This window comes from Leucoraja erinacea, chromosome 5, assembly GCF_028641065.1.
Source record: "Leucoraja erinacea ecotype New England chromosome 5, Leri_hhj_1, whole genome shotgun sequence".
NCBI lineage: Eukaryota > Metazoa > Chordata > Chondrichthyes > Rajiformes > Rajidae > Leucoraja > Leucoraja erinaceus.
In genome coordinates this window covers 16,503,578-16,515,655 of record NC_073381.1, presented here as the reverse complement: position 1 = coordinate 16,515,655, position 12,078 = coordinate 16,503,578, and the positions used below count along the sequence as shown (strand labels likewise).

General features: G+C 40.3%; 2 protein-coding genes across 4 annotated transcripts in view; one reads left to right on the top strand and one right to left on the bottom strand.

Annotated features, from left to right (window-relative positions):
- Window positions 1-9,439, top strand: part of shprh (SNF2 histone linker PHD RING helicase) — a 70,810-nt gene extending 61,371 nt beyond the window's left edge. For 2 of the 3 annotated variants that reach the window (XM_055635080.1, XM_055635079.1), the window contains exons 29-31: window positions 2,905-3,083; window positions 4,310-4,390; window positions 7,905-9,439. In XM_055635080.1, coding sequence (XP_055491055.1) covers window positions 2,905-3,083; window positions 4,310-4,390; window positions 7,905-8,004 — 360 coding nt within the window. In that variant the 3' untranslated portion in view covers window positions 8,005-9,439. Of the gene's footprint in view, window positions 1-2,904; window positions 3,088-4,309; window positions 4,391-7,904 lie in introns of those variants that run through there. The other variant, XM_055635081.1, reaches the window with a different exon arrangement.
- nup43 (nucleoporin 43) overlaps window positions 1-12,078 on the bottom strand; it is a 162,159-nt gene that overhangs the window by 73,041 nt on the left and 77,040 nt on the right. The gene's annotated exons all lie outside the window — the stretch shown is intronic.

The following is a 12,078-nucleotide window of genomic DNA, read 5'->3' as shown; positions in this document are numbered from 1 at the left end:
CTCGCAACTGAATATCATGCCACTGTCTACCTAACAGTCATGGATCTAATTTTTTCAGGCTCTCTTCAGCCCATAGCCTTATAGTAGCCCAGTTCCCTAACATCTGCATTCTACTTGCATAAAAGACTGCTGGAGGAACTTCCTCAGCCCTCGGGCAGTCTCCTCCCACCCCTCCGCCTCCTCCTCCTCCTCCTTTTTGCTTTCTTCTCCCTGCCACCCCCCATCAGTCTGAAGAAGGGTTTTGGCCCGAAACGTTGCCTATTTCCTTCGCTCCATAGATGCTGCTGCACCCGCTGAGTTTCTCCAGCATTTTTGTGTACCTTCGATTTTCCAGCATCTGCAGTTCCTTCTTAAACAAACTGCTGGAGGAACTCAGTGGACCAGGCAGTATCTGTGGAAGAAATGGACGGACGTCATTTGACATTTGCCACTTTCCGAGTTCCTTGTCCCAATCAGCTCACCTTTATCATGGATGCCCAATCTTGTTAGGCCTTATCCCACAGACACCCTGCTTCTTCCTTGCACAGAGCCTTGACCTGTTCCCCTCCATCATTACATGCATTCACTTGGTTGAACTCATTCATACATTCAGTAAGTTGTCCTTCAACTTCTCCGATTCAAAGGTGTTCTATGGGAACAAATGGGGCCAAACTATACCTTTTTTAAATGGAAATGTGTAACCGTGCTTCTTTTAGTCATTAACAGAGCCCTCGTTCTACTCTACTCCATTGCCTAGCAATGTTACAAAATTTTGAGATTTTAAAAATCAAGTCTGCAATTTATCCCATCAGATAAAGCATTACAATAAGTTTAATTTGACACCAAATTCACTTTCATATCTCAAGTATTAAAAAAGTTATGGCCATTTTCATACTCGGAAATTAGCATCTTGTTCCCTATTGATTTTCAATGGACATTACAAAAAAGCTGTGATCTTGGATTGTCAAAAGCCCATTTCTTAAGGAAAGATTAACATTTTTAAATAGCCTAAGTGTCCAAAGATTATTCACAAATAATTCACAATATAACATGATTTTTATATCTAATTTACATTAATTTATAGGCCAAATGGAAGGAATTTAGTGTTCAATTGCTGTAAATAAATGCCCATTTAAATCGGCTTTCTAGTGGGTTTCTGTGAACGCGCTGGTTTAGAACGTTGACATCGCGCTGGATTAGTGCCCTCAAATGCCGAGAAAAATACTGCGGGATATAAAAAGCCCAAAATGAACTACTCGCTATAGATAACTTGATATATAGGGTTATATATATGCCCCATTTAATGTAAAAATAAGGTACATACCTTTAATTGTTTGCTTTATAAAACCCTGGGGCTGCGAGAGGTTGCGGAATCAGAGAGTAATTTAAAAACTATTAGAACTATATTATCGAGGCCTATAAAACTAATAATACCTTTTGCGACCGGGTCTTGCAGCGATTTTTCGTTAATGATTTACTAGGCTGAACATCTGCGATTAGTACAGCCTAGTAAAAATCGCGTTTTAAACCCGCCCCCTCCAAACAGCGCCAAAATCGCGGACCTGGCTGTGGGCAGATTCCCAATGACGATTCAGGTAGGTTTTGTAACATACCTACATTGCCCAACTCATCCATGCACTAATGCACTATCCATGCTCGTGATACACTAATCCCATTTGCCCACACGAGGCCTACATACATATATTCCCTTCCTATAAGTACCTGTCCAAATGCCTTTTAAATATTGTAATTTTACCCACCTACAAAACTTTCTTTGGCAGCCCTTTCCATATAGCCACCATCTGCTGTGAGTAACCTGATTTCCTTTACATTTTTAGACTCTTGCAATAAGACTCTGATTACTGACCCTCTTAATTTTATGAAAAAAATATTTTTTCTTATTAGCAGCCCCCCCCCCCCTGCAGATTCTATAACTAACCTGTATTAAGGGGCATTTACAGTGGCCCATTAGCCTACCAACCTTTGGGTTGTGGAGGAAACCAGAAGAACGTGCAAATTCCACTCAAAGGTCACCCAAAGTCATGTGTGAAGTCAATTATAATATCCATTTTACTTAATATTCACTGATTAGAAAATCCACTTTACTTTCAAGGGTTGATTCTGCAATTCAGACCTCCTCATGAGCTGGGATCCCATTCCCCGCAATGCTTGTTTTTTCCCCATCAAAATCACACTCATGAATGGTTTTCCACAGTCTTATTTTTCCTTTTCCCTTCTTTATTTGGAGAGTTCAATAAATTCCCTTGTACCATACCATTCTTAATTTATCTTCCAGCAAGATAGGGTAAGCAACAATGGAAATGGCAGACTCCAGGGGATAAATGAACGGAGAGAAAAACATTGAAATTAGCTACTCTTGTTAACCATGTATAAAATGTAAAAAGTAGTCGAAAGAACTGATAGCCCCTTTTTGTTAATGTAACCTACTCGTGCAGAGGGTGTCATATGTCTGATGAACCAGCAAGAATCAGTATTTTTAGTTAAGAGAAGGTATCCATTGTCTAGGAGATCAAGCCCATAGACTATGAAAGGGCACATAACAATTTGTACCTAGTAGTTTCAGCAGATGAGTGGGAGGGTTTCAGCAGATGAGTGGGAGGGTACTGTGCATTGATTTCAGCAGACCTCAAAAAACTGGTCAAACCATTTAGCAAAAGGATCATAGGAATTGTATCCAGCAGAATTATGGTAACTGAAAACTGTCCAGGACAATGATTTGACCAAAACTAACTCTGAAAACCTCACTATGTCTGCATTACACGAAAGAAAGTTATAGGTGATTTTATAATAGGTGAATTAAAAATGAGTTATTTCATGTACACTACAGATTTTATCATGATGTCTAACTGTTAATTATTTTCGCCTTCACACCCTGATCAGTCCAAATTACATTGTCTTTTCCAGGAGAATCTATCAGCTTTTAAATATGATTCCAAGGTAAACATCTTGCTGCTGCCTCTCCACACAGCATCAAATGGTTTAAACATCATTGAAGCAACATATGTCCTCTTAGTAGAACCTATTTTAAACCTTGCCCATGAGCTACAAGCCATAGGGAGAGTGCATCGTATTGGACAAACAAAGTGAGTACCAGTTAATAATTACACAACCTGTATTTTCCTGGGTAGACACAAAATGCTGGAGTAACTCAGCGGGTGAGGCAGCATCTCTGGAGAGATGGGATGGGTGACATTTCCGGTTGAGACCCTTCTTCAGACCTTCTGGATTTTCCTGGATTGTTTTGTTATGTGGTACAGCTATCCTTATAATACAAATACTTTGATAAAAATAATACAACATTTCATGGAAAGTACATGAAAGAGGCTAATCAGCACAGCCCACCTTACACCAGTGTTAATGTTCAGAGTAAGTTGTCCTCATGTCCCTTTTTATGTCATTCTATTGGTTTCTGCTGGTGTTCCCCCACCCCACATGTTTTCCCACATGTGAAAATGTAACATTTCCAGATAATGGGCACTATTGCTATTTTCTCTTTTATTTTGGGTGGCCAGCATCTACAATATGTTTCGGTAGTTTCTTCAAATGTTTGACCAATCGTTGATTTATTTACCAAACCAACTACGAACTTCCTTTGCCTTGCACGACTGCTCCTTTGGTCAATTATTCTTTTCCACAATCAATCACAGACTTTACCATTTGCTCTCCTTTCTCCTACACCCCTTTCTGTAATCTAAAAATGTAATTATTTCTAAATATTCCATTTTGGTTCAAAGGTCAAAAACATTATCTCTGTTTCTCTGCAGAGGCTGCCTGGCCGGCTGGGCATTACCAGAATATATTTATTAAGTTTACTTGGACAAAATAAATACAGCTAAACAGTGCCTTCAACATGCTTTTCAGACTCTTGGATGCCATTTAGTCCCATTTCTGCCTTTTACTCCTTCAAATATTTAGGTATTATTCTTAAAAGTCATTATGAACTCTGCTTTCACTTCTATTTTTGTTTAGATAGTCCCTATCCCAGCAATATAGCTGTGCAAAAATATTTCTCATCTCTTTTTTCATTTCTTATGAGCTTTAAATGCTCACATTACAGTTTGTTAAATAGTTTTGGGTGGTTTATTTAAATGTATTCCACTTCTCTGGATGAAGGCCTTTTCAAATTGGGGATCTTTCATCAGAGCTGGAAGATGACAGCACCATCAACAGCTGCCACCCATCCCAAGCAAACAGTAAGGTCTATGTAACTGGAATTTGAAATGAACTTGATTTCTCAGTTATCTTTTATAAAAGATCTACAGTTTACATTTTGTTATGAAGTGTAACCAAGTTGCTTCTTTCTTCCTAGGCCAACTGTTGTTCACAGGTTTTTAATTAAGGGGACAATAGAGGAGAGGATGCAAACTATGCTTAAAAGTACTGAGAAAAGGTAAGTTCACTTACTACATACTAACATTTATATTTGCCATTTATGAAAACAGTAACATCTTGGTTATATTATTGAACAAATAATTCAAAGACCTGTGACAATCTGAGAGCTTGGGTCCAAATCCCCAATCAAACCAACTGTGCAATTTTAATTCAGTTTATTAAATCATTTGCAATAAGCTAATGTCAGTAATAGTAACCATGATTACGGAATTACTTGTAGAGCCAGGTGGCGCCAGCAATGGCTGCCTCGCTAACAGGACGCACTACTTTTGTATGTCCTTTCCTTCTTTGTGTTTAAATAGTATGTATTAAATGTGTGTTTTTAGTGTTCTTTAGCTTGTTTTATGTGGGGTGGGGGGGGGGGGGGGGGGGGGGGTTGGGGGAAACTTTTTCTAATCTCTCATCACAACGGAGATGCGATTTTTTTTCCGTTTCGTATCTCTGTCCGCACTGCGGCCTAACTTCGAGGAGTTGCCGGCCTTTGCTGGAGACTGATTTCAAGAGCTCCACCGCGGGTGCCTACGGGACTTTGACATCGCGGAGCCCGCATTCCCTTTGCCAGGATTCAACCTCGGAGCTCCAACTTTGAGTGCTTGCGGACTTTAACATCACGGAGCCCGCGACTTCTGGTCAGAGATCTACATTGGGAACTCCAAACCGTGGCAGCTTCGACCGCCCGAATGCGGGAGTTTTGATCGCCCCGACACGGGAGCTTCGACCGCCCCAATGCAGGAGCTTTGATCGCCCCGACGCATGATTCGACTGCCCCGACCACGGGAGAAATAAAGAGGAAAAAGATTGGACTTTTTTGCCTCCCATCACAGTGGGGAATGTGGGGAATCCACTGTGGTGGATGTTTATGTTAACTTTTATGTATTTGTGTGTCTTGTTGATTTTTTCTTGTATGGCTGTATGGTAATTTGCATATCACTGTACCTTAATTAGTACATGTGACAATAAAATACCTTTGAAACCCTCAACCAGTCTGGCTTAAATATGGCTCCAGACTCCCATTAATGTAGTAGGCTCAGCAGCCTTCCGAAATGGCTTTGTATACCATTCAGTTGTATATTTAAACTAAATGAGAGCAAACAAGGCATTGGATTCTGATGCTCTCTCAGCCGAGCTGACCTTCCAAGTTCATTCTCATAAACCTCTCGGGGTTAGTGTGGGAATTGGGGGACTCATCCCACCCACTAATCAAGCAGCAGCCTGATCTACTTGTACTTACAGTTGTCCAAGGCGCCTTCATTGCAATATTTTGACCAGAGGTGGCAGTGTAGATGCACAGTCAGGGAGGAGCAGACCTGGGAGACCTCATCAGTCACTGTGCACCCCATGAAATCTCACAGATTCAGATTCAACAAAAGCAAAAAATCTTCCTGCTGCTTATCACCCACTGACCCTTCTCAGCTGAAAAATCAGTTGAACAACAGTTGGACAAAGCAAGCATTTTAGCAAGAAGCACGTTGAATGAGGGACTTCAAAGTCTATCACCGAGAATGGCTCAGTGACACCACAGCAAACCGAGACAGTGGATTCTGAAGGATACAGCTGGTAAGATAGTCTGCGGTATGTGGAGATTAAATTTCTGTGAGCGGTCAACATGGTCCTCCTGGCTACTGTAACAGATGTGCTTGCCTATAATGGTATTGGTAAGAGTGACCACAGCACAGTCCTTGTAGAGACATAGTCCCATCTTCACACTGAGGTCGTGCTACATTGTGTTGTGATGTATTATCATCCTGTTAAATGGGTAAAATACTGAATTTATGTGTAGGTGAAAACTGGGTGATTGCCACTGCTGCTTTAACTAAATTCAAGAAGCTGAACTCCACCCAAGACAAAGTAACCCCCAAACAATCCCTCTTCCTGTCACCAGCACACCATCTGTAAAATGCACTGCAGTTACCACCTACACCACTTCAGCAGCACCTCCTAAACATACAACCTTGACCACCGATAAGAACTAGGGCATCAAGCATTTGGATCATCACCATTTGCATACTCCTCTCTAAATTGCACTCCATGGTAATTTGGAAATTTATTGTCATCGCCGGGTCAAAATCTTGCAACTCAAGACCCAGATGAGTCGGCCTATAGGGAGGAGGTCCAGCTCCTAGCAGCATGGTGCGCTGACATTAACCTGGCCCTTAACTCCAAGAAGACCAAGGAGCTCATTGTAAACTTCAGGAAGTCTAGAGGCAGCACGCACACCCCCATCCACATTAACGGGACGGAGGTGGAACGTGTTTCCAGCTTCAGGTTCCTGGTGGTCAACATCTCCGATGACCGAAGAAGGTTCATCTGTCTCCCCAGATTCTGGTGAACTTCTACCGCTGCACCATCGAGAGCATCCTTACCAACTGTATCACAGTATGGTATGGCAACTGCTCTGTCTCCGACCGGAAAGCACTGCAGAGGGTGGTGAAAATTGCCCAACGCATCACCGGTTCCTCACTCCCCTCCATTGAGTCTGTCCAAAGCAAGCGTTGTCTGCGAAGGGCGCTCAGCATCGCCAAGGACTGCTCTCACCCCAACCATAGACTGTTTACCCTCCTACCATCCGGGAGGCGCTACAGGTCTCTCCGTTGCTGGACCAACAGGTCCAGGAACAGCTTCTTCCCTGCGGCTGTCACACTACTCAACAATGTACCTCGGTGACTGCCAATCACCCCCTCCCCCGGACACTCCTCCCACCAGGAAAACACTATGACTGTGCATGTAAATAGATGTATTTATTGCTCATATTCTATGTCGCTCTTCCAGGGAGATGCCAACTGCTCCCTAGTAAGTAAGTCCCTCATCTCATTAATAAAGAATTAACAATCCTTTCACATTGATGCAATTAAAATCAGACTTTTTCTTTAATGAAGAATATGATTTGCACAGTTAGGACCAATCAAATTGTTGTATGCTTATTATTATCTGAAGCCAAACATTGCATTCACAAACAGGCCTACTATTTCAGCCAAAAGTAAATTTAAGATCACATGTACTTTGTATCACCATGACCATCTGCTTCTTTCATATTCTTTGCTAGCCAGGACCTTTGAGAAAATTGCCATTTTTGGCTGTGCAATGCTCCCTCAATATGTAATATTGACGAAAAATTCCGTAGTCAGTCTTTGCTCTTCAGCCAACACCTGGCCTTGCATTTCTTTGCCAATCGTGGATGTTTGCTTTCATTATAATAGTGATGCCATGTCAGCTCTAGGGGCTAGTGGAATCAAGGGATATGGGGAGAAGGCAGCACGGGTTATTGATTGGGGACAATCAGCCATGATCACAATGAATGGCGGTGCTGGCACGAAGGGCCCAATGGCCTCCTCCTGCACCTATTTTCTATGTTTCTAACTATTATTTTGTCTGAAACAACATTTCTGAAGTTCTGAGTTTGTGTAAGGCACTATAATAAATACATGTAACTTCCTTAAGAAAGGGGAAAGACAGACATTTTATTTTCCATTATTTAGAAATTAATACTATTTTTCTTTCTGATTGGTCTCTAGTCATAACAAGTCAGCAATTATACAATCAGAAGCATCTGTTCTGACAGTGGGGGACCTGGCTGATCTCTTCTCAGAGGAAGAAAGGACTGCAGATGGATGAAAGCAGAGCTTTGACTTATGCACTGAAGATGAACAATTTCCAGAGTCTCTTTTGTTATATATTGTGATGAACTGTATTTAGAAAAGGGTTTGATTTCCACCCGGACAATAATGAAACTGAAGCAAAATGAATAATGGGTGAAATTAAATTAAGCCCCGACCTGAAATGTCACCTATCCATGTCCTCCAGAGTTGCTGCTTGACCCGCTGAGTTACTCCAGAACTTTGTGTGTTTTTGTAAACCAGCCTCTGCAGTTCCTTGTGTCTACAGAAAATGTTTTGTTGTTTTATTTGTTAATAGCTATTTTAGAATGCTGAATACAATGAAGAAAGTCTAGTTTCATGTTCAATACTGTGTGGAGGGGCAAGGTCGATAATTAAACATTAAGTGATGGTAAGGAAGCGTTACAGGGAAAGATTGCTCCAAATATTGCTACAGCACGTAATTTAATGCACTTTGTACACTGAAGTTCAAAATATTTTGCTGTCAATTTCAAATGTTTGAGCTGCAAAGAAAGGGAAATAAGTAACGTTTGTGCATTGGGCAATCACCTGTTACCCCAATGACACTACAGCATTGGAAAATAAATACAGAATTAAGTCAATGAAAGTAGGTGAATTCAAAATAAATCACAATAGACAATAGGTGCAGGAGTACGCCATTTGGCCCTTCGAGCCAGCACCGCCATTCAATGTGATCATGGCTGATCATCCACAATCAGTACCCCGTTCCTGCCTTCTCCCCATATTCCCTGACTTCGCTATCTTTAATGAAATATTTCGCAGTTGAATGCACTCTGCTTCAAAAGGTGTCCCATCTATCATTGACTGCTCTGGTTGTTACAGTTATTAACTTTGGATACATAGAAGTCACAGACTAGATTCTTACCCCAATTCTGTTTAACGTTTCATAACACCAACATAATCATTCAACTGCAGTAACCATCTGCCTGAATAGCTAGGGCCCAACCCTCATTCTTTACACTTGCTCAGTAGCAACAACTTACCAATGTGAGAACAATTTGAGTCTGAAGAAGGGTCTCAACCCGAAACATCACCCATTCCTTCTCTCCAGAGATGGTGCCTGTCCCGCTGAGTTACTCCAGCATTTTGTGTCTACCTTCAACGTGAGAACAATCTGTTTATTCCTACATTAGTGTGTATATTGAAGTCACACAACAGTAGGATTTTGCCATTGATGAGTACATTTATTAGAATGCCTCTCAGCTCTCTGTAGAACTATTACTTTGGGAGCAAATACTAGAGAGGTATATACGCAAGTCTTAGTTGGCTGGTGTATTAGAGTTTTCTATTGAGAGCCCTACCTGTGGTGGGGTATATGCCTCTGACATGTAAACCTGACCAGAAGAATCTGTATTTTTTCTGTGTACACTACTGTCATGTGGTCTGTTTGAACATAACCCATTTCATACTAATTAACTGTTTCTGTCTTTATTGAGTTTTGAACCCTATTTGTGTGAACATTCCACAAGCAGATCGTAACAACACTTCTGCTTTTGTGATTATTTCTCCCATTTAAAATGTGGATTCGTTGATTGAGGAAAACCAATGAGGAATTGTGAGACGCAAGTATTTTTTTTATCCGACCTTTGTAAGTGTTTCATAGACATAGACAGGCAGGACCTCAAGTGGTGCCATGTAGTTACCCAAGGAAGTCCTCGTGTCTCATGGCCAGGATCTTCACCATGCTGGTGAGGAGCATTCAATACTACTGGCATGAGCTCTGGTTTGTACCTGGTGTGTTCTCACTTAGGCTTCAGAGTTCTAGCCTGTGGCCATGGAGTGATAAATATATAAATCAATCTTTATTTAAATGGCACTTTGAACAATAAATAGTCCTGAAAACCTCTGTGGTCCAGGGAAAAAAAAAACCAATTTCTTCCGTTCAGATTTTTATTTGGTCAAAATGCCAAGTTTTTAAATTGTTTATTACTGGTTAAAGTTTTAGGGTGTTGCAGGTTCAGTCTGATACATTTAACAGGGAGCAAAATAAAGATTCAAATGTTAATTGAAAAGTTAGAATTTCTAACTTATTGATCTGCTGCCTGAGAACTGTTCAGTGTGATTGATTGCACAGTGTGTATGCTGTTACTGGTTTCAAGGAATCCTCTAATGTCTGACAGTGAGTAGCATTGAAAAGACAGCTCCACATCACTGAAATTCTAGGATCTTTGTGCAGTGTATTTCCAGCATCAAACACAATCACCTCTGACTGTAAACCCTTGGAAATGCTATGGCACGGGGGAAGTTCTGTACCAAAACATTCAATGATATGTGGAGGTGGATCTATAATAAAGTTGCAAACCGGTTGTTCATATTATCCATTATGATGTTACAAAAAACAAATGCTTCTACTACATCTTTAAATATGTTTTCCTCCAAGATGACCATATTCATTGGCACATTCATTTAATTTTGCTAAAATCTAGATAAATTATATTAGGAAGAATTTATATACCAAATGATACATATTAGACTAATCTCAGAAAAGAAAACGTACAGATTACTGTTAAATAAAGAAATGGAAAAATGTAGCAAAAATTTGAGCAAAAGGTTTGGCTGATAGAAAGTTTGCCTTTGGTAACGTTTGAGAGCTGGATATTAAGGAAACGATGAATGGAATTTAAAAAATGCATTTTATTCAGAAACATTTACGTCAATACAGTTCCAAACCATTTTATAGCTAATTATTTTTCAATTCAGTGAAAATCAAGCAAAAGTAGATGCTGGGAATTTACAATAAAAACAGAAAATGCTGTAAAGATGCAGCAGATCAGGCTGCATCTGTGGGAAGAGAAACAAAACTTGTGTTTCAGGTTGAAGACCCTTCACCAGAACTGGGAAGGAGACAAAAGAACCTCTTAAACTGCAGGTGAAGAGAGAGAGAGAGAGTGATTTTGATAGAGTAAAACCAATTTCACTGAGGGAATGAACTAAACAAGGTTATCTGATCAATGAGTGAATGGGAGCAGTTAGAGAGTGAAAACATAGTTGGAAGAATGGAGAAGTTGTGAAATGCAGAGCAGGTTCTCCACTCCCAGAGAAAAAAGAAAACAAGCTAACACGCAGACTGAAATAGACAAAGAAATTAAACAACCTGAAGTTGCAGCATTCAAATTTGAGCTAACGTTTGCAACCTACTCTGATGGAAGATGAAGCGTATTCCTTAAGCTTGCACTGGGCCTCATTGTAGCAGCACAGGAAGCCACAGATTGAGAAGTTAGGGATGGAGAATTAAAGTGGCAGGTAACGGGAAGTTCAGGATGGCCCGTGTGGAATGAACGCAGATACTCTGCAAGGCAATCATGCAATCTGTGTTTGGTTTCACCAGTGTAGAGAAAACAACAGTTTTGAACACTGCATGCTATGCACTAGATCGAAGGAGTCCAAGTGAATTGTTGCTTTAGTTGGAAATACTATTTTGATCTCTGGATGTTGGGAAGGGTAGAGGTGAAAAGCTAAGTTTTGTGTCATCTGCAGTTGCAAAGGAGGGAAGTGAATTTACTGCTTTGATTAGATGATCTAATTGGAGGACATCAATTAGCAAACAGCTTTGAGTTAATGATGATATTCCATTTTGGTGATTTACATTGTGGGATTGTTATTCAAGATATAAGAGTATCATTGCTCTTAATAAACTATACCAGGACAATGAGTAACATCTTGGTTTAAGCAGAAAGATCGGCAATAAGGGACCTTCTGAATGCTGCACATGTTTTGCTCGGACTATTGTCTGGACTAATGACTAGAAACCACTTGTCAGCTGCCTCAAGACAATGTACAGTAGATTTAAATTTTTAATTGTCTTATATTTCACTGCAAGATTAAAATTTAAAATATTATGGAAGAAAATTGCTTTCTTGAAATAAAGTTGTCACAAGAACACATACCATAATTTTAATTGAACCAGATTAAACCAACATTAAAAAGATTTGTAATTCAAACCCTCAAAATGACAATATCACTAGGTTGTTAGTGGATAAATTGGATAGTTATATGGACGGGAAGGGAATGGAAGGTTATGGTCTGAGCGCAGGTATATGGGACTAGGGGA